The following is a 25494-nucleotide window of genomic DNA, read 5'->3' as shown; positions in this document are numbered from 1 at the left end:
TTGTCGATAGTTGAGATGATTTAATCAATGTTCTCTCTCTCTTTTTTTTCTTCTTGTCCTCCGTTTTCCTTCGATAAACTAACAGGTCAATAGGGTTGTCATAACGAATGACGGTGACAGCATTGCGCATCCTCTTTCGTGAATAAACATGCTTGCCATGTGCCAATATAGCTTCCTCCCTGAGGAAGAAACAACGAGCGGATGCATATATCAGTTAAAGAGCCAGAGAGCAAGTTATCTGTGGAATGAGACTATGCAAATAACCAAATCGATAAATCAAGCATAAAAGTTCAGGCAAAAAAAAAAAATAAATAAAATAAAAAAAAACTTTTAAAAAACGTACCTAAACGTTATAGAAATTACTTGTAGATTATTTAAAGTTACCAGAAATATTTTGTCAGGTTTATACCAGGCATTTGCCACTATCACAAGTAAAACACCAGTGTTCAAATAAATTATATTTACATTTTAATTCACACATTTAATTCACCCGTATCTTGATAGTTTTCTAATGTTTCTGAGGGAGACTTGAGTCTCTATCTTTGACTGATAAAACTCAGTATGACCGGATGACAACTTTGAAGAGTTGCGCATCATGTTGCAGAAATCACAACACACACACAGCATCAGAGTTAACACTATACACGGTCCAGAAAAGTTGTCAGTGTGTTGAAACAAGCCTTTGGCGAAACGTACAATTGATTTGTCTCTCTTAATAATAGCTACATCTCTTAAATATATTGCACTACTTCCTTTGGTTCTTGAGGTAGGTATTTTGACAAGTGGTGCAAGTCCGACCAAACACGTGTAATAGTGCAGCATTTGTTATTACTGTGCATTTCTAGGTGCATGACAAGGTGCCCTACGACAATTAACAGTCATTTCACAAAAACACAAAGTAGCACAGGTCAATACTGAGTGTTCAAAGTCTATAAATTGTCCACTGGTCTCTGTGTAACACTGTCACATGATGATTTTGACAATAACCTTGACACGAGAGTCACTAACAGTAGCATACTGCAGTATCATTAACAGGTTGGCAGAACAAAAGTGAGAGTCTTTTAATTCGAGGTGTAGGCATCAACAGTCGGGGAAGAGGGAGAGGGGGTGGGTGGTGCGGAGAGCGACTTTTCAGATGCATCCTCCTGTTTTTCGTGCCCATCCTTCGTCTCGGACTGAGATTTGGGCAAAAGACCTTCCTTTTCTCGCTTCTTTTGCTTCATACGACGATTCTGGAACCAAATCTTCACCTGAGTCTCGTTTAATTGGAGCGCAGCCGCAATCTCCACCCGCCTTGCACGAGTCAAGTACTTATTAAAATGAAACTCCTTTTCAAGCTCTGTCAACTGTTTTGTAGTGAAATTGGTGCGTACAGTGTTTGGCTGCCCACCAAATCCATACTCTCCAGCCTTCCCTGAAGAGAGACGATGAATAGATGAATAAATGAGAGTGTGCATGCATAATCATGTCTTAATTATATCACACCAGTTTTCCACAATTTTACACAACCAGGGTGCTCGCAAAGCAATATTAAATCAGTTCTTGTTTTCTTTTTTTCATTCTTAACATGAATAGCCGACTTTATCTGGAAAAGAAAATCATCTGAAAGTTCTCTAGCCACTCACCTGTTTTCGGCGGGTTCCGTTTAACCTTCATCCAGTCAAATGTCTGCCCTGTTGACACATCTGATAGAGGTGAACAGCATGCGTCGTGATGAGCCACATGTAGAGGGGATAGCGGATTTGAGCAGCCCGCCACAAACGTTAGGTTTGCCTGATCCGAACTACTACCATATGTGGCTGGCGCGTACTGGAACTGGCCATGGAGGTGAACGTTTCCACTACTGTAACCATGGCGATGGTGACGGTGCTGCACAACCGTGGAGGAAATATTTCCAGAGTAAACTAGCGGGCCGCACTGGGGAAAGCTCACAGACGAGTCCACATCCTGATTTAGGGCATAGTGACTGTATCCGGCGCAAAAACTTTGAGTCCCGTAACTTGGATGTGCACTGTAGGTAATTGACAGAGTCCCGGGGGACTGGTACGAGCCGGCTTGGTTTGGCTGAGGGTTAATTGCGTCTTGTGATGATCTACTGGACATGTACCTCTCGTCTCCACCGCAGCTATTTACCCTGACAGCACACGATGACTGAAATGTTGAAAGTCCGTGGTCGCCATGAAACGCTCTGACTGAGCACGAGCCCCCGCCACCTGCATCTCCACCACCACTTATGGCCGAGAAATCTAGGAATGTGCTCATCGTGGCATCTTCTTGGGCGTCTTTGCGCGTGGCTGCCACTAACAGATATTTTTGGGCCTGGGGACTGATTAACGTCGCACGACTCGCACCATTCACCCGGGGTTGAGCCGAGCCACCCTTCTGCCTCCTTCAATCAGTCGTGGATTGGGGGGTGTCCGCGCTAGTGATATGAATGACCAGTGACAGTCACGTGGGCTGGGTCAGCCAGTGATCAGTTGTTCTGTCTCATCTTGATCTTAAGTGGCCTTGCACTGACAGGTTGTCGTTAAAGACGCGGCTTATGTAAATGCCGACCTCTTGTCGATCAACGTGACGTCGGCCCACCTTATCCCCCATTGCAAGGATGGATTCGCTGGCAGAGGAGCAAGGAGGGGATGTAGTTTCACAGACAGCGTCCAGGCAGCAACATATCGGTGTAAGGAATTATGTTGAAGCAATGCTGCAGGTAAGATGAGCTCCAAACCACATGCAAATAATTTGAAGTGAATGTCTTCTTTTTTTTTATCTCTTTCTGGTGTATTGTATATTTTAGTCAGTTGCGCTCCTATGTGAGGTTGCAGTCATCAGATTTAGTCAACTTGGCCTTGTGTATAAAAATGATAAACTAGTAATAAAACTGACTGTATTTTTTTCCATTATAGCTTATATATATATATATATATATATATATATATATATATATATATATATATATATATATATATATATATATATATATATATAACCTGCAATTTTTTTGTAAATATCCTGAAAAAAATGAAGCTGAACTTTGTCACATATTCTTTGATAAAAAATTGCTTGTTCTTCTGAATTTTGTTTTGTGATCAGTGGACACAAAGGGATCAGTTATCACATGAAAGTGTATGAAATCCTCTAGCGCAGGGGTTCTTAAACCTTTCCATTAAGGACCCTGCAATGCACATTCTGTATGTCTCCCTATATCTGACACACTTCTGGTCTTGCAGTATCCACTTATGAGCTGATGAGTTGAATCAGGTGTGATAACTGAGGGATTCAAAACTTTCAGTGCTGGGGGTACTTCATGGAGAGGTCTGATATCCCCCGCTCTAGCCCAGTGGTTCCCAACCCTGGTCCTGGTGGCACCCCAACACACATTTTGCATGTCTTCTTTCTTTGAAACACCAATTTTAAGTCTTGGAGTTTCTACTGATGAGCAGACGACCTGAATCATGGTGTTTGATTAAGGAGACATGCAAAACGTGCAGTGTTGGGGTGCCTCCAGCACAAGGGTTGGGAACCACTGCTCCAGCCTATTGTGAAGGGGGTACGTGCGCCCCCTCTGGACGAAAAGGAGATTTTTGAGAGATGTCCAGTGTTATTTTTTTTCCTCAAAATGGCGCTTTCCACAAGCTTCTGACGGCCTAGTATTTCTCATCCTCTCTTCTTAACACGTCGTTTTTAAACATGGTCCCTGACAAACAAGGCAAGAAAAATAACAGCTTCTAATGCACTTACAGTTTTTTTTATTGCGACTGTTCTTCATCTTGTTTCGAGCCAAAGTGTTAACATAGTACAAATTAGAACATTAAAACAATGTATTTAAGGAAAATGCACTACGAATCCGTCATTTGAGGTTTAAAAAGTAGAACAAACTAAATATTGCAAAGCTTTTCAGTCACATTCACAGACAATATTCGGAGAAGATTTATAGGAAGTGAGAAATATATGAACAAAAATATGTTTTTCATTACAATTATACTATTTTGTTAATATTGGAAACATTTGAAAAAAGTTTTTAATGTTTATAATCAATTTCTATCACATTATTTCAGTTAGGCTAAAAGGACACACACACACACACACAGAAAATACTTAAAAGAGACAAAGACAAATATGCCACGCGCAATGAAATATGTAGTTTATGAGTGTTTTGTGTAATCCTAATGCCGGGTGTTAAAACGCCAATAAAAATGAATTATTATCCGTCCACGTGGGTTGTGCTTCGGGATCCAAAATCTTCTTAATGATAAACAGTGAGTGAAAACACTTATTTGGGCAGACTGTTCGCAGGCAGTGATTGTCTTGGTGCTGTCAACTTGCCTGAAAGTCTTTGATTTATGAGTTCGTTATGGAAAGAAACATCCTCGGCATTTCCCCACGCAGAGCGGAGAAAAGAATCCGACACAACGAGCCTAGCTCTGGCCAAGAAGCCATATTTGAACACGGTTTGTCATTTAAATCGTGACTTTAAAGATTTAAAAAGTTTACGCATTAATATGTGAGTCTATCAAATGTAGTATAGGAGTAATTATACAGTTTGTTAATTTGCATCGTGCAAAATGGGCAACAACATAATATTTCATAACGATTTCTTAGTGCATATTTATAAGTTTAATTAAATATTTAAAATGTTTTAACTAGTACTGATTTTTCCATGACATCTAATAATATTTCAGCATGACAATCACACATGCAAAGAGCATGTGAAATTATCAAATCAATGTCCATTTCACACACATTTGTGACTTCTGCAAAGAACACTGTATTAGACGTGAGTCTAGTACATTTAATTTGGTTAATATTTAGTTTATTTATTTTGTGTTAGGACTGGTATAATGGATTTATATTTAGCAAATAGTAATTGCTGTTGATCTGAGAACAGAATATTGTCTTGACATTTGTATTTACAAAGTATGTTTATTTTTTTACAAAAATAAGCAGCGATCGATACAGAAATACAGAAAGTATTCTAAAATAGCTAATACTTCTGTTACGAATGCAGTAGGCCTATATTACTAAATACAGGGCACAGGGCTTATATAGCTTACCTTCGATATGTTATCATAATCGCGTCAGTTATATTGCAAAAAAATAAATAAAATCCTTTCATTTCCACCTCGATAATCAGTAGATTGCATTTTGTTAATCAGAGAATCCATTAAGAAATTAAAGTCTGCTTTCCAGAGAATTGTACAGCAGTGACGAAGCTGCATCAGACAGAGAGGAGGCAGTCGAAAAAAAGTCCTGCACAAACATGTCCTTAAAATCCGGGGAATAGCAATTTTTCGGACTGGCACATAGGTTGCGTATTATTGTCCCCTTGCCCAGAGCAGTGGGTGACTGACTAGAGACATCTTTTAGATTTCCTTCCATAATCTGTTAGACTTTTTTTTTTTTTTTTTTTTTTTTACAAAGTTTGCATGTCGTTATCATTACAGGACTGTCCAGAGACGTTTGACAGGTCGTTTTGAAAAGAGTTCGACTCTCCGTCTTTAACGAACAATCTTCGATGACTGAGGCCACAAATGGAAGCGTCCTCGTCGCTTAACTCCCCGTGGATGTCTTTAGTCTGGGTCTGGCGTTTGTGTTTCATCCTTCGGTTCTGAAACCTGACGTTCCATAAGGTCGAGCAGCACGGCTATTTCCACGCGGCGTGGTCGACAAAGGTATTTGTTGTGGTGGAATATTTTCTCCAGCTCCAAAAGCTCGGTGTTTGTTGTTCTCAGGCAGCGCGAACCTCCTTCTCTTCTAGACAAACCGCCCTCGAGAAGCTCGGGTGAACCTGAAAAAAATCACTCCACAAAGTAACACAAGAACACATGACAACATGTAATCTTAACTGTAAACTGCCATAACTAAAACTGATGAACTAAAAAAGTAGTTAGAAAAAAGAAACTGTAGACTGCAAACAGGATCATCGTGTGCGCGAGGTACGGAGGTACTGACTAGCCTACCATCTTCTAATGAATGCACTCTCCACCACAACAGTAATCTATCATTCTCCCTTACACGTCAGACACCAGAAAGATCTTATTGATTTGAATTAAGCTACAGAGTCAAAAAATAAAATGAAATACAGAGGTGGTAAATGAGATTAATATTAAGTAAATACTGTGGAGAGGATTGTGCAGATGTATGGCGATGCTCATATTTCCTTCGGACCTTTAATGACCTTAATTCTTCCCATCTCTCTTCGCTTAGGTTTTCCTAAAACTCACCTTTTGGAGAGCAAATGACTCCCGCTGCAGGAATCAAGAAGCCGGTCGCTGTGAGAGGACGTGGAGAGGACAGTTTCTAATGTTAGGCTTACTTTCGCGCATCCACGGGTAACCTATTCCTGGGTCAGAGATTTGGCGTGTAGTGGGCTTCCCCCATCTACGCTGTGCCGGGGCCCTGCATGGCGTGGCTGAGTCCCGAGACTCAAGCTTGGGATGGTCAAAAGGAGGTAGGATAAGAGTTCGTGAGCGCTGAGCTTTTGATTGATGACTTCTGAAATGAGTCGTCAACAGGGGGGTAAAGAAGTAAGGCTCTCCGCGAGCGAGGGCCGACTATTGATGAAACCCGTCTCACGCTCAAACTCTCTGTCTTACACTCCAGGAGCTCATAGGGAAAGTTTGGCTCCGTTGAAGTTTACGAATTTTCGCTCTCAATTAAAATAATAGGCTATATGGAGAAAAAAGACATTCAAATTATTTTGTAGCTAATATGCCCGTGAGGACCGCTTACGACTGACTATATTCATTCAAAAGTAGACTTGTACATGATTACCTTTACCCAGTGTCAATATGGGGTTTATCCAATGTCCAGCTTGAAAGATCGATCTGTAGAACTTCTAAGAGCAACTCCTTTCTTAACAGGGAGGTCACTGCTGTTATGTACATCGGTGTTATTGTGTTCGCTAAAGGCAATGGCCCTAGAGCTTCATTGTCAATCTCAAACCCGGCGGCTGCATGGTGCATATAAGAATTAGAACCTCCCTTTAGCCCCTGCTGCACAAGCACGTGCATTCTCTCTGTGTAATGGTTATACAAATAATGTGAGGGAATCAGTCTTACTCCAATATATTTGCCAAATAAGTTGGCCTGCTACTGACAAATAAGTTTTTTGATAATATACTTAATTTTACCTTGGAAAGACAGCTTTTTCAGCCTATAGCCCCTCGTACATCGCATATCTCCTCCCCCACAAGCAAATCAGTTGACGTGGGCTAACTTTTCGCCTATCGATTCTTAAGATACCAGTTAGAAAAAAAATTAACTTACAGCTTCATAAAACAAATCCCCTTACAGAACATTTTGTAAGGTCATCAACGATGGTAGATATTAGCACTGAAAGATATCATAAAATAAATTATTATTATATCAAGCTCTAGTATTATTATTATTCATTAGCCTAACCTATGTATATATTTATTTATTTAACAAAATAGCGCGCAAGATAAAATGCAAATTCGAAGTCGGTATATTTAACTATGAAGGATACACTCTCGCCCTCTCTCTCTCTTTGATAGGGATCTACGTCGTTCTCAGTAAATATTTGAAGTAAAAGGCTCCCTGATACCAGATGTTTTCAACTGGAAGCTTTGTTTCCGAGCATAATGTTTGAACAGTGAGAATTATAGTAATTACTAACAACCTTAATATCACATAAAACTACACCTCTGCTCATATCTTGTTAATATGACACAACACTTTACCTCTAGTTTAGCTTGTTTCATAATTTAACTTCTAAACCTGGCACTGTGAAGTCTACCATGAATGTTTTTGGCTCTGTGACAAATTGCTTTATGACGTTTCAGTTGGTAATTCGCTTTGGTTAAATCAATGAATGGAACATGTAAACATATGTTGTTATTTTATAAACGAAACAAATGACGTTCAATATGGATCTTTTGGATTACGATTAAATAAAGTAATTTTGTTACATTTTGATTTCATTCTACACAGGGAGGGGATTTTTTTTTTTTTTTTACTTTGGTCGTTTGTAGCTTCAGTGCTTAGCCTATATACTAAACAAAGAGTTCTAGAAGCATGCACGGCGATCAATCTTACTTGCCAAAAGGTCTGACAGCCTCATGCCCCCACAACACATTTAAACCTTCTAACTCTACGAGAAACAAACCCTAGAACGAGAGGAGAGGCTGGAAAAAGCTCCTCTCGCTCATAAACACAGACTAAAAGTGACCTGGCATTTTCAGTTTTACATAAGGAGATCAGTAATTTGCTTTCGAAGAATAAATTTATTTCATATTCCATAGCCAGCCTAATTTGATAAATGAAAGGAAGCGTTCATTTCATTGCGGCGTAGTGTTATACTGGTTATACAGCACGGGGAGATGACACTCATTCCAAGTTGGTGAAAACATGGCCTTGTTTTTTTCCCATGAAACCCATAACCACATCTTGGGTTAACATGTCCTAAATTGATTTGCCTCACGCAAGCTTCTGCTAACATTATGCTATATTAGGGCATTTTACAGAAAACTACAAAATCCAAGTTTTGCATTTATTTATAACATTAAGACGGCAGTAATTTAATTTTATGGGCTAAATAGACTAAAAAGACGTATAGTGATTTTTTTTATTATATTTGCTTTTTTTTTTTTAATAGCAATTATCTTTTTAACCAGTGTACTACACAACAAGGTTTTTAGTAATTTAGTTTAGCGTAATTTCATGTAAAGTGAAATTATGGAACAACAATATTGATATTAAAAATTGAGTCTCTAGATTTAGACTTAAAATACCAGTTGTTCCAGAGAATTTTGCATTGATGTGTTTTTTTTGTGTGTGTGTGTAATGTGTGTTTTCTTTCTCCCTATTGCTTAATGTTTCATCTGTCTTTTATACATTGCACTGTTGTTGGTCTAAAGGAGGACTGGGCTTGAGCATTTCAGAGTTTTAAAGCCAGTTTTAAAGAGTTTTTTCTCTGCCACAGGCACTGGTGGAGGACTGTAGGAGACAGTCACGACAATGGATGGGATTTCTTGCACTTTTTTACAAACTGCAAGACTGCAGGAAATGACGGTGTACCACTCTTACTCAGTACATCCATCAGTATTTGGTTGTCTCTCCCTATTTCCAAATGTCTTTCATTAGTTTTAATAATATGCAAGTTTATTTTCATTTTGCTGAATTTGAACCAAAGAGCTGAGCAAATGATCCACTTTTCATTATATTGATAATTCTCTGATGTTTTTTTTTGTTGTTGTTGTGTAACACCTATACTATGAAGGCAAACACTTAAGTCAATTAGTGTCTTTTATTTCTTCAGAAATGGAGCAGCATTAATTGTTTGACATGTCGGATTTCAAACTAATAAAAAGCTTTTGATCGTTGTCTCTTTCGAATGTCTAAGCAACATATGACTAACATTTGCACACATCGATTAATATTTGAACACATTGACCTTTGATGAACAATCTTGCTGTTAGCACTTGTTTCAGCACTGACATAACTGGAGGAATCTGCATGATGTGGGCTGAATAACAAAATCTACTGTCCATGGAAACAAATAAATACATTTGAAAGACCTAAAAGACACGAGCCCACACTGTATAAGACTGTTGAATAAAAAAAAATCTTGTTCATATGCATCCTTCCTCAAGTGCAAAATGCAAAACAGAAAATAAATCGTGAACCGAGGAGAATTTTGAAGACTTAAAATACAAATAAAAACTTTTTCTAATATGTGTTCTGATACCCTGTTTCCTATTTCATCAAAACAATACAGGCCTAGATATTCCCATGATGTCAAGACATTTGAGCTTTGAGGAACTTTGATTTCCTTTTCTATGTATTAAGCATAACCAACAACAAGGTCTCTTCACCTGAGGCTATGTCGGGAAACCAATATGAACCAAATATACGCAGCTATAGGTGGTTGAGAACGGGAGAACGCAGTTAGACACGGAGAGCAAATGTGTCACGTGGACTGGGACAGACATACATTGTGTCGGCACTATAGATGCGTCAGTTTGGGCGCTTCCTGAATTCTTCCCTGAGAATAGTGCGGTGTAATGTCTGTGAATGTGCATGGGTTTGGTTCGCAAGTCCCTTGCTGATGGCTATTTCCCATGGTGATAGCGCCGTTGTAGTCTATATTGCCTTGAGGTGGATGCGGTAGATGTGTCAGGCCAAATACCGAGGCCCCCATCCCCACCAAAGAATCCGAGTAGCCTCCACCACCACTTAAATAAACCGGACTACCCTGCACTTGCGTCCCGTAATTGTTGTTGCCTTGAAGATGATGCGTGTCGTATTCCGGTGTGGCTGTGCCGGTCCCCGGATACCGCTTCTGAGGAGGCGGGCAGTTATTCAGAGGAGGTGGATATGACGTAGGTAGGCTGTATGCATTAGGCTGGGGTTTGTTGTACGATGCTGGAGAGGGTGAATCGTAGGGCACGCTATTAACCAGAGAATGCATTGAATTTAAATATGCACTCCCACCCCCTCCTCCGCCACCAGATGATAAGGCAACGGGACTGTGAGGAGACTGTGCTCCAGGAGAGGGCATCATTCCTAGCCCCTTCTGGTCCTTTTTGTATTTCATCCTGCGATTCTGAAACCATATCTTAATCTGTCTTTCCGTCAAATTGAGCAGATTTGCCATTTCCACTCGTCGGGGGCGGCAGAGGTAACGGTTGAAGTGGAATTCTTTCTCCAGCTCCACGAGTTGAGCAGACGTGTATGCAGTACGAGCGCGCTTGGAGGCGGCCGATCCGGGGGGACTCTTGTCTCCAGCGCAGCTCTCTACTGTATGAGGACGAAAAAAAGAAAACGAAAAGCGTTATTGCGCATGTCCCAGTATGAACCTCAGTGTTCAATAGCTATTAATCGTGCATTACTTTTACTGTTATTTAAAAGAATGAATCACTCAAAAAACACTGTGAGAAAAGATAGTTTTACATGCTACATGCTAGCTAAAAATATAATGATATCCCCGTTAAAGCAAGCATTATAACTATCAAAAACGTAATAGCTTACTTCTCATTAGGTTATACAAAAATGGGGATTGGCATAGTCTATTCCGGAAGTGGGTCAGAGGATGCAATCAGAATCCAACTGTAGCCTACTGTTTTTCCACAACAGTTTCATAGTAGTCACCAAATAAAATAATGAAACTATGTAACTGTGAAGCAGATAGACAGCGGTATTTGTTGGAGGCTTCATCGGTGCACAGCCTTTGGTAAACTCGGAATTAAAAAATCAAACCTGTCCGATTACTTCCAAAAGCACTATCCTAGAAGTGTGGTTTACATGTAGTCCAATGTATCATAAATAAACAGTAAATAGCAATGGAAAGGCGATACATGCTAAATTACAAATTCCATACAGCATAGATTTATATATAGGTTTATATATTTCATGACATTTAAGGTGGTTTTATTTTTTTTGCCAACAACACACTTCTCAAATCATGTTATTTAATAAATAAATAAAAATAATTCCATGTGAATACATACGTATTAATTCATATTTTATTTTATAAACGTGTATTTATGCTATTTAATTTAAGGTGTTACTATGTGGTTGATGTAATCACCTGAAATGGTGCTACAGGATTTCTGCTTTGTGTTCTGACGGGATTCCTTCATCCACGGAAAAATGTGTTTTCTTGTGCCTGGCGGTGGAGATGCGTGCCCTGGGTTCTTGGCGGTGGTATCACTGTTAGGTATTTGGTTCAGGGAACTGGGGGAAGATGGTCCAGAAGGGGCAGTAGGGGGCTGGTTGTTGTCGGGAACGTCTGGTACTGGAGCTTGTGACCCGTTACTTCGTTGGCACCCCTCGGAGATTTCACTGGGTTTATGCAGAGCTGCAGAGCCACCTGGGGACTGCAGGGAGCAGGCCTGTTGATGGTACTCACTTTCCACATGAAGGGCCTGGAGATATTGCTGCTGATTGGCATCATAAACTAAACCGTTTGCGCTTTGATAGGGAAAGCCACTGTAAATTGCTGAGCCGTCGCAATAGGTCGCTTTTTGCATCTCGCCGTTTCCCAATGTTTATTTCACTTTCTGACAAGGTCCTGACACCTTCGTAGAAGAACATTGGCTCGGCGTAATCACGTGACACCTCTTCGCCAATGGGCTTTACGGATGAACCTATGGTGAGAGAAGATACGGTGAGCGGGTGAAATAAGGCCTATCCATCTTACTTTTCAAAGCTCAGTTGACACTGTGGCGAGACTGGGAGAGCCGGTCACCACTTACCTTATGGCCACTTGCAACAATAGACAACATAACTGAGAACATGGTGGCCGCTTAAAGTATTTACCTTAAACACACAATCAAAATAAGCTACAACTATGCTAAATAAGCATTTTAAATAATAATTAATTATAAAATAATTAACATAAAAAACAATTGACAAATAAGCACAATAGGCAGTGTTTACTGAATTTAAGCATTAGGACTATAAACAAGCAACAAACATTGTCGTGAATTGATGCGACTTTCATTTTCATTGTCAGAACATAACAACTTCTAATGTCGTCTTTTAATTTCAATGTTAAACATAGGCTACATTGTTTTCTATTCTGAACAAAGGTCATGATTCGCGTCTGATTTTAGTTCTTAAGGTGACAAGGTGTTCATGACATTTTCGTCTACCTACAAGCCCCTGCCTGTATTGTTTGGGTTCGAAAGTGGTAGTAGCAGGAAACCTGAAAAACCGGGCAGACGCGCGTCTCCAAACCACGCCATGATTTCTTCTTCTCCAACCCAAAATAATGGATAATGGTAACTGGCACCTGGGGATGCATGAGGGATCACCAAGCTACAAAAGGGATATTGCCACGGCCCAGGACTGTTGCAGAGCGCGGAAATAACAACTTAAACGTAGCCTATTACATTTACCTGGAACAATATTTTATATTTTTGATATAGCAACAATAAATACCCTGTTAAATATATCCCACCAGTGAACATTATTTTTATATGCTTAAAAACAAAACGAAGATCACAAAAAATAAAATCAAAAGAATAATGCTTTACTTGGAGCGCACGATAAGGAATTCAAGAATTCACAATTCGGGAATAACAGCGATAACAATAACAATAATAATAATAGGCCTAACAAACCAATTAAGTAATAATCTGCTCAATAATAAAAACAATTATTTAACAATTATTTATAACATATACAAATATAACTATGCTAAATACAGGCAAAAATAACATACTGAGACCACAAAATTACATAAAACTAAACCAAGAGGCCTCTTCAGTTTCTAGACGACCCATCCATGCTTGACTTCCACTAACTCACTTTCTGGCACTATCATACACATGGAAAGCTAAAAGAAAAGACACTGAAGCCACAAAGCAGGAGACCCCAGCTGCTGCACGGGAGGAATCTGGCTTGACTGTGAGTGAGTGTGTGTATGTGCGAGTATGAACTCTCCCTGAACCGAGATTTCAGTCGCGCGGTCATAAATCAAAAACTCGCCATTTAACAGCCATGCAAGAACTCTGCCTCTGTCCCGCTTACCTTCCTCTCTGACGAGCAGCGCGCAGCACGGCGCGAGCTTCTCTCATTCAGCGGCAGAAATCGATCAAACAGCGGTCCAGGGTAAAGCTAAATCGGGAAGACAACAAAGCCAGAGCTGCACTTGCAGGAGTCATGGGACGTATCTGCAGTAAAGCTGCGACTCGGTCGCGCTCGTGGACTTAAATTCCTTCCCTCTGTCTTTTTGTTTTTTGACGTAGATCAGTAACAAATTGTCTTCTGTGCCTTGGTTGTAGAGATTAAACACCTTCACACATAGCCACATATTACATACTACAAATGAATGGCAGTGTTCTCGGACCCATACTAAATGCCACTATGGGCTGCGCTCTACTGAGTCTTTCATGTAACACTAACGTGCACAAACTAGTACGTTAACACATACTTATGCACACCCCAGTGAACTCCCTCGAAACAGAGCGTCACCGTAGACAAGAAAAATTATGCAAATAAAGCGCCTTCTCAAGCACAGAAAGCAGTTCCACTCCCCTGTGAACACAGTCAGGACGATATAGCCTACATACAACTTTAGCTATATATATAGGCTATATATTATAAGTTTTGTGTTAAACAAACACAACCTAAGCTTGATTGTTACTAAACAGCCCAAATCTGAAATAAGAATATTATTGGCCTGAAAGGACTGAATTACTTAGGCCTAGATTAATTACAGATCGTTTTAGGAGATTATTAATCGAAGCAGCAGCAATAAAAAACACAACAACACAGCAGGTCCATTCTAATAATAATAATAATAATAAAAATAATATAGTGCAACATTTTAATAAACTCAATCCATTAAAAAAATAATTGGCCATAAAGTCATAAAGTATGTTAAAGGATGTTTTTTCGCTACACAGAAAAAGGTTATAAAAGTCCAGGACCTCCAGAGCAGCAGGAAGAAATAAGGGAGCCGCAAGCTGAGGACAGGAAGTTATGGATCAAACTCTTCTGCATACGAATGAATTACCAGCATCAGCTTGTGTATTTTCTCGGTCAAACTAAAGATTTATGTCCTTACGCAGCACGGCCGTAAACAGGGGCAGATTCCTGTTCTCGCGCTGCCCACTGGATTACAGATTACTAAAGCCAAAGAGAAAAGAGCGGGCGGCGTGGGTTGGTGAGTGGGATTTAAAAAATCCTTGCCTATGCGATTTTTTGACTATTTCAGCATTTTGGAAATTTGGAAGCAATTGTTTCCTTTTTTTCTTTCATTAAAAACGATGACTAAGAGAATTCATTAATTGCAGAGAAACTGCTAGATGAAAAGTAGCTAGGCTACTAGATGAAATGTTTGGAATTTTTTTCTAAAACATTCTAAATAGCATACATAGAACTGATGTTCTTATATTAGATGTGACTTGCGGTACAGTATGCATTAATTAATCTGCATTAAACCGCCTAAAACCGTTACAAGACATTTCTCACGTTAGCTCCTGAGCGTTGATCCAACAGACTCCTTCATAATGATAAATTGCACCCCAGAAACGTGGAAAGGAAGAAATTAAAGGTCTTCAGTTTTCATATAGCCTAAGTGTGTGTATGAGTGCATGTAGCATGTGTAAGCCTTTGCATAAATGAAATGATAGTAAATAATATATAGGCTATAGCAAGACATGACAGTTGTGCAATGTAATAGAAAGCTCACCTTAAGCAAAACACAGTCTCTCGTAGGCTTAGTGATGGAGCACATTCATTTATTTGGAGATCTACGGCAAGAAATACAAGTATTATCACTTTTTGTTTCAACAGCCAGGAGAAATTTAGACAGTATACAGTAACTAATGTCAATGTCTTTTAACTGAACATTTCACTCTAAACTCTAAATAAAAATAAATAAACACACTTCGGTATGTTTGTCACTCATTTATGTCCTTTTTATTTTAAATGTGCATTAAATGCTTTGTTACAATTTTAAATACTTTGAATTTTCATTTTTGTTTTTATTACAAATGGGTTACACTGTGTTCATTGTACATCTATTGCACTTATTACAAACGGTTTGAACTCTAACTTGTATCTAACACCAGCACAGTGATGAACTGACATCAATAAACAAATAAAAAAATAAAAAAAGATGATGAAAACGACCTTGAAAAATTGTATCCTTAACCATTGCTCAAATGAACAGTAACATAAACAACAGACAAAAGCTCGACATCTTTAATTCTCAACCCAGCCTTTAGAGAAATATTAGTATTTAAATCCTTTACTTACGACTCTCTGCTTCGCTAATGCAATTAATTAAACTACTAATAGATCTAAATGCATATTATAATAAATAGGTGGTGGAACCCTAACAATAACAGCACAGATAAATCAAATTAATAGATTTATTTTTACAGTTAAAGTTACAAAATATCGGCGCATGTGTGAAAATAAGAATGTATCATCAGGAATGTTATAAGGAATAAAACACTCTGGCAAATGTATCGAGTTCTCCTCCATTTTGTTTCCTTTCTAGAGAATTTAGATCGAATAGTCATTAGCTCACAGGCAGCGGCTGCCCTAAGTCCCCCAGCCCATAAATCACGACTGGAGCGTCGTGACCTCGTGCGGCAGCGTGCTTCTGGATGATACTCCTTATATTATATCCTCGTTTCCCATGCGAGCCTCCGCAACAAACGGGCCGCCACTGCTCTGTTGAGCTTTATTCGCTGTCTTGTGATTTATTCTTTCTGGGAAAACCCAGTTTACACACCGTCTACAAGCTAGAGGGTTTACAGCCAGACACAAGTGTTACCGATTTGAGACTACGTGCAATACAAACACTTTATCATTAATCATTCACACAGTTCCAAAAATGAAAATGTTTGGATATACATAAATAGTTTGATTCTGCTCCGACAAAAAAATTAAATAAAATAATAATAATAATAAAAAAATAAATAAAAGATCTGAGTCATATTTTCTTGAGATAAAATGTTTTTGGGCAGTAGACAAATTTTGAAAATGTTAAAATGTTTTTAGAAAGCAGATTAAATTTACTGCATGAAGTGCATACATGTATCTTTATTATCCTGTAAAATTACTTTGTTTAAAGACATTTTCTTAATTTTATCTACAATTAGTTTATATTAAATGTTATTTAATACAGACTTTAAAAATACAGCATTAGTTCCTCGGGTTTTGCGGATCTATTCTAATTTATGACTTCTTATCACAGAAAACACCTATATAAAAATTCTGTCTAAATTTATGTAATTTTGTAAAACAATATTAGAAAAGTAAAGTGTAAAGTGTTGTTTAAAGCAATTCAGCATTTATGTAAATGTATTTACGTGTTTAGTGGTTGTTTCAGTGTTGTTAAGTGAAGAATAAAAGTTGATAGACGAATATGCTCCAAGTTAAGTTTATTTTAATGATCTTAAGTTCGACTCTCCCGTGTGTTCATCCGCCGTTCTACGGTAACTGACCTTCTCTTTGAGCCGAAAAACTCACTATAGAAGTGAACAATCAGCGGAAATACCTCAAAATAAAATCCATCCTCATGGTGTGCAGGGCTTTCTGTCTTTTTCTGTGTAGAAAACATATCCGTTCATGACAGCTGTATAACATCATCCGCAAAACGTACCATGGTCTTTCGTTCCTTTTAATTTTTTCCAATCCCTATCTCTCCGGCTTTCCAGCAAGTCTACAATGACCCAACCCCACTTTAGTGAAGTAGACTAGCGCTATCAGCACAGCAGCAGACCGGGGTTCCAAGCCATCCACCCCCTTCATCATAATATCGCAACCATATTATGCGCCCCACTCACGTGACCAAGTGTCTATTAAAAAGGAAACCTTTTTTGAACTGTAAATCATTAATAGAGACTACTGTTAGTCCCCTTTGAGGAGGATCACAAAGATGGAAGTAGTGTGTTCGAAATACTTCCTCGCAATTTAAAATTTCTGTCTTACTTTTTAGCCTTTTTAACCAGAAAAAAAGCACATCACAGATTAGCATATGGGAAAATATTGTTTTGGGAGTAGGCTTAATGGGCTGTGCCACACATATACAAAAGCGTGCCACAAGTATTTGGACCTCTTAACACCAATAGTCTTCTTGAGTGCCAGTGTTACAGGAAACAAATGCATTTGCAATAGAACTATACCTGACGTTCTGATGATATTAATAAATAAAAAATAATGAGTTTCCTTGATTTATCTCCCATCTGGCATTATCTTTTAGAAATATACCATCAAACTGCTAGCTACCAACTCTCTCTCTATAAAAAAATATTACTGTTACTGAATACCTTTAAAGAACTCGTGTGTGCAAGGTGGCCCTCTCTCGGTGATCACAGTGTATCAGTCAAACAAGACTCAATGGAAGTTCTTGTTATCTGCGGACCTACTACCAAGCATATGATCTTTTTGACCTTAGAATTTGCTCGTGTCAACACTGAAACACTGAAAATGATGAATGTGCATATGTAACAGTGTCTGTGCAGAAGGTACTATTTTAGACATCATAACCTTTAGTTACAAGAGTCACAGGAGCCGAAGCTACAGTTCTGACATCTTTATAGAGCAGTGATCTATCAAGTCTACCTCAACAAACAAAAGAAAGAAGACCCGTCCCGAAAGGGGCCTTCTCTTTACCACCATTTGGTGCTTGTTTTCCGGCAGCAGAGTGTTTAGGCTGAAAGCTCATCCAACAGACGTGGTGAAGCCCTGTAGATAATTAATCACCCCAGCCAGGGACCGCTTCTCCCCCTTACACCAATGCTTTGTTCTCTCCAAAACCACAATTTGAAGGAGCACACACATTTTTTTCCGACTTTAACATGAGCCGAACTGTGTTATTATTTTGTTTCCATACTCGTGGAAAGAGATCTTGGACAGAGGCCAACGTTGCCCGCTTTTTGAGTGAACAGTGCCAAGGCGACGCATTATACATCTTCATTCTGACGTGCAGTTGCTGTGATGTGTAATGTGCTTTATCAAGTGTGACTTATGAAAGTCAAATATTTAAAAGGGTAAACGTGTTTCAAGAACAGCTTTAGTCAGACTTGTGTTGTTTAGACCTTTTTGTTAGAGTATTCACCTGCCTGCTATAACTAGAAACAGCCCTGGGGTGTTGCGAGACGCAACGCGAATCTGCCTAGGGTCCCTAGGGTCTGTCTGTTCGCTTCTCATACATTTCAACATGCCTCCTAAACTTCCCACTGACCCGAGCACAAAGTTCATCAAGAACGCTTTTGCACATTATTCGGAACCAGGACAGAGCATAAACGGTGCAAATAATTCCTGTCTTTTTATGTTATTTTGTTAACATCACTTGTTTTTATTTAAATCATTGTCCTTACTTTAGTGACTGCAGACCAGCATAAACGTATTTCAAACATTTAGTTTTTATTTCTTAACAAAGTAGTCTGCTTCTTTCCAAGAAGCACAGACAGGGCTGTATTTTCACTCTAAATGGTTCGTGGAGTTTCGTCAGGGGACAGAACAAATCTGTAGTACTCCATTCTGACATTTGGAGCTCCTGAAGCAAGCTAAGATTACTACAAAACGAAGACGAAGATCATTATTTTCCTTAGAAATACCGTGATCATCGTCAAAGCTAATGATGTAGGCCTACAGCTCAGCTAAGTTAGACGATAATGCCAGTTGAACGGCAATGATCTTTGACTTTTTAACAGTTCTGCTCATGAGATCGGACAACGTTTGATGAATGTGAATGAAATAAAAATAAAAGTTACAAATCTTATCTTTTCTGTAGCCTGTGTTTTGATTATGATAGAAACAGGTGACTGACTGTCCTGCATATGAGATTTAGTAGCTTATGAACATCTAGAATATATTATTGTTATTATTATTATTGTTGTTGTTATTTTTATCATTACTACTAGGCTACTACTTGTTGTTGTTTACAATTGCCTTATAATAGATATTTTTTAAACAATCGAAAAGTAGCCTACATAACCACATTACATCAATCTAAAAGTAGGCTACAGTAATTCACTTTATTTAAAGTTTGTATATAAACTGACATTTACTTAAAAAAAAGTACATAAATCTGAATTATTGAGAGAAAATTCCCTAGCCTACTATTAAATTGTTTAATAACATAATGATAACGTAATGAGAAAACGGGTGGGTTAAAATCAATACAAACAACATCTGTATATAGCTAACTTGTACTTTGAACATGTGCTATATAGTTTTCTATATCTAACATCCAAATTTTAGATTTTAAAAAGCTTAGATTACTTACTCCAAACCCTCTTTTTGAAGACCGACCGCAGCAGCTGGTCGGTTCCGAGTAGTCTCGCTAGGTCGACGGTCAACTGCAAAATGAAAAATCCGACCGATCCTCCTATTTCTAACCAAGAGGTATCTATTATTTAATATGGTCATGTGAGCCAGTCAATTAAAATTTAAGCATGGTAGATTGAGAGGTGAGGTGCTGGTGTCATGATGGAAGTTTAAATTTCCCGTCTGTCAAGATCTGAATCGATGACGACTGAGACTATCTCAGTGGCTGCAGTTTATGTTTTTTTTCTCTCGAAATCTGAATATTTAAAAAAACGGTGATTTCAAATTCCACAAAGTAGTAAACAGTAGGGGTGCACCGAAATTTCGGTCGCCGAAAATTTCGGCCGAAAATGGCATTATCGGTTTCGGGCCGAAATAAAAAATCCAGCCGAAAATGTCAACCGAAAATGAATATCAACCGCGCCCCTCCCATCCGTGCGCTAGCGCTTGGGTTTCACTCAAGGTCAAGCTGTTATCACTCGTCACCCACCCCTCCCCTCCGTGCTCAAGCAGGTTTCACTCACGGTCGAGCTGATTGCACGCGTCTGCAAAGATTAAGCATGTCAGCGGTATGGACGTATTTTAAAGTTTCAGATGAGGACAACAAACTTGCAATATGTAACGTTTGTTCTGCAAAAGTCTCAAGAGGGGGTACGGTGCCAAAGAACTTTTCGACAACAGGTTTGATACACCACTTGAAAACACGACATCCAGTTGAACATGAGGAGTACCGCAAAACAACATTGTTTAAAAGTACCCTAACTACATCACAAACACCCTCTGTGGCCACGTTATTTGAAAAGACTAAGAAATTTGAGGAAGATAGTGTCAAAGCACGTGGCATTAATGAGAAAGTGATGGAATTCATCGCCTTAGATGACCAGCCGTTTTCTGTGGTGGAGGACATTGGATTTCGTAGGCTCATACAACATATTGAGCCACGTTACACACTGCCAAGCAGACGCTATTTTGCAGAAACAAGTCTACCTGCAATGTATGACCGAGTTGCAAAACACGTTCATGAGCTCATGTCCACAGAAAGACAAACTCTAAGTTTTACCACAGACATTTGGAGCTCAGACGTTAGCCCAACTAGCATGCTTAGCTTAACAGCGCAGTGGATTGACTCTGATTTTAAACTGCAAAACATTTTGCTTCACTCACGTGAGTTTGTTGGGTCACACACCGCAGCAGCGATATCTGATGCTTTGTCTACAATGTTTGACACTTGGCACATTGAGAAATCTAATGTGCATGTGATTGTCCGAGATAATGCACGGAACATGTTAAAGGCTATGGAGGACAGTGGACTGAACAGCATACCATGCATGGCACACACGCTTCAGTTGGCTGTGAATGAAGGATTGCTGAGTCAGCGCAGCATTTCTGAAATAACAGCAATCGGGAGAAAGATTGTGGGACACTTTAAACATTCTCCGCTTGCTTATTCCCGGCTGCAAGATTTGCAAATACAGTTTGGGATGCCACCCAAACGTCTCCAGCAAGATGTAGCTACTCGCTGGAATAGTACGTACTACATGTTGCAAAGTCTACTTGAGCAGAAGCGGGTCATAGCTGCCTATATGACAGATTATGATCTGCCCGCTACTTTGAGTGCACACCAGTGGATGCTAATGGAAAACATAGTGTCTCTTCTCGCCCCATTCGAACAGATGACCAAGGAAATAAGCTCGGCTAAAGCCTCAGCTGCAGAGGTTATTCCTTTGATAGCAGCACTGAAGCGTCTGCTGGGAAAAGAGGTGGAAACAGATCACGGTGTAAAAACAGCTAAAAAGACTCTTTTGGAGGCTGTTAACAAGCGCTTCCGAGACACCGAGTCCAACCCTCTATACTGTATTGCAACTATACTAGACCCGCGCTTTAAAGAACATTATTTTGACGAAGAGAAAAAGCAGCGAGTGCGTGAAATGACACAAAAAGAGCTGACGGAGATTGAAACATCTGGTGAAGCAAGAGACTCGACGGGGAGCGCACCGCAAACGGTGCCCGAGAAACGGTCGCGTACAAGTGAGGAGGCGTACACTCCCTCTCTTTCTGAGATGTTTGACGAAATTTTACAGGAAAGCACCCCAATTCGTAGCGGTGTTGAAACAAGCGCAGCCGCACAACAAATAGAGATGTATCTAGCTGAACAACCCATTGCCAGAAGCGACAATCCTCTGGACTACTGGCGCGCAAACAAAGACCGCTTTCCATTGCTTGCACAGATTGCACGCAGGTATTTATCTGCCCCAAGCACCAGCACAGACAGTGAGAGACTATTCAGTGCAGCATCTCATGTTCTTAATGAGAAGAGGAACCGTCTTTCTTGTCAAAAAGCTGAGCAACTTTTGTTCTTAAAGAGAAACCTGACACGTTTCCTTAAATAAACAGCAGTCAAATTGTCTGTTTATATAGTTACATTAATTTGCTTAGCTCTGCACAACTGTGTTTTCTAAGGCTACATAGGCTTAAATGTTGTTTATAGTTTGAGTTTGGATTAAGTTCTATTGCTGTTTTTGCACTGTTGTTTTGCATTGTTTTGCACAGAAATTTAAAATGCAAGTAAATAATTGTTTACATGCAGCAACAGAAAAGAGGCCCACTGCCATTCTGTGATTTTTTTTTTTTTTTTTTTGTGTGTGTGTGCAGTTATTCAGATAATTGTGGATTGTTTTTTCCACCACAAATGTTAAACTATTTTATTCAATGGAAGAAAACTTGAAGACAATATTATTTATTTATTGTTAAAAATATTTTAGGTTTTGTTATGTAACTGTAAGTGTTAATAAAAGTTTGATTATTCTATTGGTTTGTGATTTTTTTTTCATTTCAGATCCAAAGAAGCCATTTTCGGCTTCAGTTTCGGTTTTCGGCCAAGTGCATCCTAAATTTTCGGTTTCGGTTTCGGCCCAGAATTTTCATTTCGGTGCATCACTAGTAAACAGACCACATACTCTTTAAGATCCAATACTATTGTTCTCTCTGAACAATAACTGCTATTATTGGTGAAAAGCAAGCAAACAAAAATATTAATGCACTTTAGATTACTAAATTGGCATCCTATACATTATTATAGACCACTGATTTCTTATACCTGTTTAAATAGTTTCAATTTCAGCTAATAAATAATTTCGATGTGTCTTGAAGAGTCGTTGAAGTGTAAATAAATTAGCCGATTTGAACATTTAATTTATATTTTATGTCCTATTAGTCGTGTAAATGAAGTTATGCATAAACAGAGTACGGTTTTGGTCTCCCTCTAAATTTAAAAATACAGGCCTTATTCAAGTTCCACTACTGCCCCATGCGTTCGAGGAACAAATAGACCATGGTCTGGAGGGTGCTGATTATGGCGAGGTCAGAGGTTAAGGGGTCGTACACAGTGCTTCAGTTTGATGATTGGACAGCTCGTTTGTGTCCTCTGCTTGACCCCAACAGGAGTTTACACTACTAAGTAGCCTACTGTCCGTCTCTAATTTATTTCAGTAGACTTGTATTGGGGAGAGAGTTAATGGTTTTTGTTATTTAAATGGCCTATATTTAGAGTTTGGAAAGGTAGCCTACTGCACAAAAGAAATAGCTACAGTTTAGAGTACATTTACAATGGACATAAATTCAACTAAGTATTGATTATCCTGAGAAAACAAACAAAGAGACTGGTTGGCGCAAACGTTTTACTGAAATGATTATAATTTCAGGAATGGCTCAGTGTTTAATATCAATGTATGTGATTTTGTCTCAATAGCCTACAACAGTTTGGATATTTAAAAATTAATAATACTGTATTTAAGGTAAACATGCACTCAGCTCATCTTAGCGAACTATCAGGTATTTTGTAACGCTGTATTGTATTAAAGATCAGCTTAAAGAAAGACTAATACATAACCGCAACGTTTTAATTATTTTACCAAAAGGATAACCAAATAGAATAAATAAAAACTAAACGTCACTAGAATTAGGGCAATATAACTTGGTTTGTGAAGTTGACCGTTTTTTTAGGCTATGTTATAATACCTTGATAAGCTAAATAAGCTAATCTAAACCATTGGCCTACATAACAATGGCAACATATAGGCTAACACAAAATTCGGAGTCAAGCTTTTAGTCTAATAATGAATAGGCTATTTGTAGTTTTTGTTATTATTTATCAATATAGCCTACGTTGGAATAAAACAGTAACACGATTCAGTAAACAGCTAAATTACACAGCCTACATAAGTCCTGTGGATTAAACTAAATAGATAATACACAATATTTTATTATTTTCACGGGAAGCCTACAATTACTTGCATACAGGCTTACTAAAACAACCTGACATCATTCACCAATATACAAATAACCAAATACACGAATATTCACAGCTTTGATGACGTAAATACACTTAACAATACTCTAAAATATGAGACTAAGACAAATAAGATAACTACTCCAGGAAGATTGTTCCTATACTTGTGCCTTCAAGTTAAAATGTCAATTTTGTACACGCGTAACTAGCGCAGATCTTCACAAACAAGACTCGGTAATGTCTCGGTTAAAGACAGAAAACGTAACGATCCACTGTCCAAGTTAAAGTACATTCTACTATTGTTCCTTTAAGAGAGAGAGAAACTATTTTTACAGGAAGGATGTGTTTTCCAGCTCAAATTAGAGGGGAGGAAGAGGTTGGGAAAGCGAGGTTAAGTTGCCTCATCGGACACTGAATAAAAAGTAACCCTGTGAAGTTCCGATCCTAATACTGCTATATGTTCTTCTTTCTTGTTCAGTTCCGTTTGTGCCGATTTGCTTCTAGCACTATAGGTTCGAGGAACAAGGCGTAGGAAGCAGCGTTTGCTGCTGCTGAGTGGCGTCCGTTTTCACGTGAAGGTTGGAGGGCGCAGAGCTCGAGGAGCGGATCTTTGTATTTGGCAGCTTGTGGTCTTTCTTCCATTTCATGCGGCGGTTCTGAAACCAGATTTTCACCTGACGCTCAGAAAGACACATAGTGTGCGCTATCTCCACTCGTCGACGTCGAGTAAGATATCGGTTAAAGTGGAACTCTTTCTCAAGCTCAAGAGCCTGCTGGCGCGTGTAGGCGGTGCGAGACCTCTTGGGCACTCCTCCAGAGTAGCTGGCGGTCACTAAACACACAAACACATAACCAAGCAGGTGTTATTGACATTCTAAGGTATTGGTGAGATGTCCGATAATTAGTACACTTACTAAACATTTTGAAGAGAACTAAATGACTAGAGTATGGAACAATGGATATGCGTCGTTCTAAGACGACAGCATTCCATTCACACGCAGTATAGCCTATTGAGGTAAACAGTTTGATAGCACTGCAAAATGGAAAATAACTAAATTTTAAAGGCCTGTGTTGTGCTAACTTGGTAAACGATGAACTTTCCTTTGAGTCATAAGAAACAAATGCAAATGGGCAGGGTGGAACATGGAGCGAAATAAAATTTGCGAATCCTGTAATCACCGGGACTTCATCTCGATGGCAGTAAATCCTTTAAATGAGCAATTACAACAGGGTATGTTCCCCACATGCCTTACGACGAACGCCCTCCACAGGACTCCTAGAGCTTTTATTGCCCGTGCACATTACTTACCAGTATTCATATGGACTTTTTTCATCCAGGGATACACCACCGGCTCTTTACCCTTCTGTACGTCTGGGAGAGCCTCTGACACGAGGCTACAATCCTTGTTCGCGGTTGAGCCAGCACAGCTCTCTGTGGTGAGGCGGGGT

At 39.1% G+C, this 25494-nt stretch overlaps 3 protein-coding genes and 1 pseudogene across 10 annotated transcripts in view; all 4 read right to left on the bottom strand.

Moving 5' to 3' along the window:
- Positions 1 to 374: 374 nt before the first annotated feature.
- Positions 375 to 2706, bottom strand: hoxa1a (homeobox A1a). Its single transcript, XM_026289917.1, has 2 exons — positions 1626 to 2706; positions 375 to 1414 (listed from the first exon to the last, which is right to left on the bottom strand). Exons 1-2 carry the CDS (start codon positions 2260 to 2262, stop codon positions 1062 to 1064), a joined length of 990 nt encoding a protein of 329 aa, XP_026145702.1. The 5' UTR covers positions 2263 to 2706; the 3' UTR covers positions 375 to 1061.
- Positions 2707 to 4904: 2198 nt separating this feature from the next.
- LOC113120231 (homeobox protein Hox-A2a-like) lies at positions 4905 to 7010 on the bottom strand (annotated as a pseudogene).
- A 937-nt stretch (positions 7011 to 7947) lies between these two features.
- hoxa3a (homeobox A3a) overlaps positions 7948 to 25494 on the bottom strand; it is a 23439-nt gene continuing 5892 nt past the window's right edge. For 2 of the 8 annotated variants that reach the window (XM_026289910.1, XM_026289912.1), the window contains exons 2-4: positions 15160 to 15220; positions 11548 to 12106; positions 7948 to 10757 (exon numbers count right to left, since the gene is read on the bottom strand). In XM_026289910.1, the coding sequence (XP_026145695.1) occupies positions 9964 to 10757; positions 11548 to 11989 (1236 nt within the window). In that variant the 5' untranslated portion in view covers positions 11990 to 12106; positions 15160 to 15220 and the 3' untranslated portion in view covers positions 7948 to 9963. Of the gene's footprint in view, positions 10758 to 11547; positions 12107 to 13493; positions 15088 to 15159; positions 15221 to 16980; positions 19700 to 25494 lie in introns of those variants that run through there. The other 6 variants (XM_026289916.1, XM_026289909.1, XM_026289911.1 and 3 more) reach the window with 6 other exon arrangements.
- The window catches only part of hoxa4a (homeobox A4a), a 2782-nt gene continuing 1286 nt past the window's right edge, over positions 23999 to 25494 (bottom strand). Inside the window, exons 1-2 of the mRNA XM_026289921.1 lie at positions 25355 to 25494; positions 23999 to 24877 (exon numbers count right to left, since the gene is read on the bottom strand). The exon at positions 25355 to 25494 is cut by the window's right edge and continues 1286 nt beyond it. Of these exons, the coding sequence (XP_026145706.1) occupies positions 24552 to 24877; positions 25355 to 25494 (466 nt within the window). The 3' untranslated portion in view covers positions 23999 to 24551. The remainder of the gene's footprint in view (positions 24878 to 25354) is intronic.

Source organism: Carassius auratus, chromosome 19 (genome assembly GCF_003368295.1).
Source record: "Carassius auratus strain Wakin chromosome 19, ASM336829v1, whole genome shotgun sequence".
NCBI classification, from domain to species: domain Eukaryota; kingdom Metazoa; phylum Chordata; class Actinopteri; order Cypriniformes; family Cyprinidae; genus Carassius; species Carassius auratus.
The sequence above is the reverse complement of the archived record's forward strand: the minus strand, read 5'-3'. Positions and strand labels throughout refer to the sequence as shown.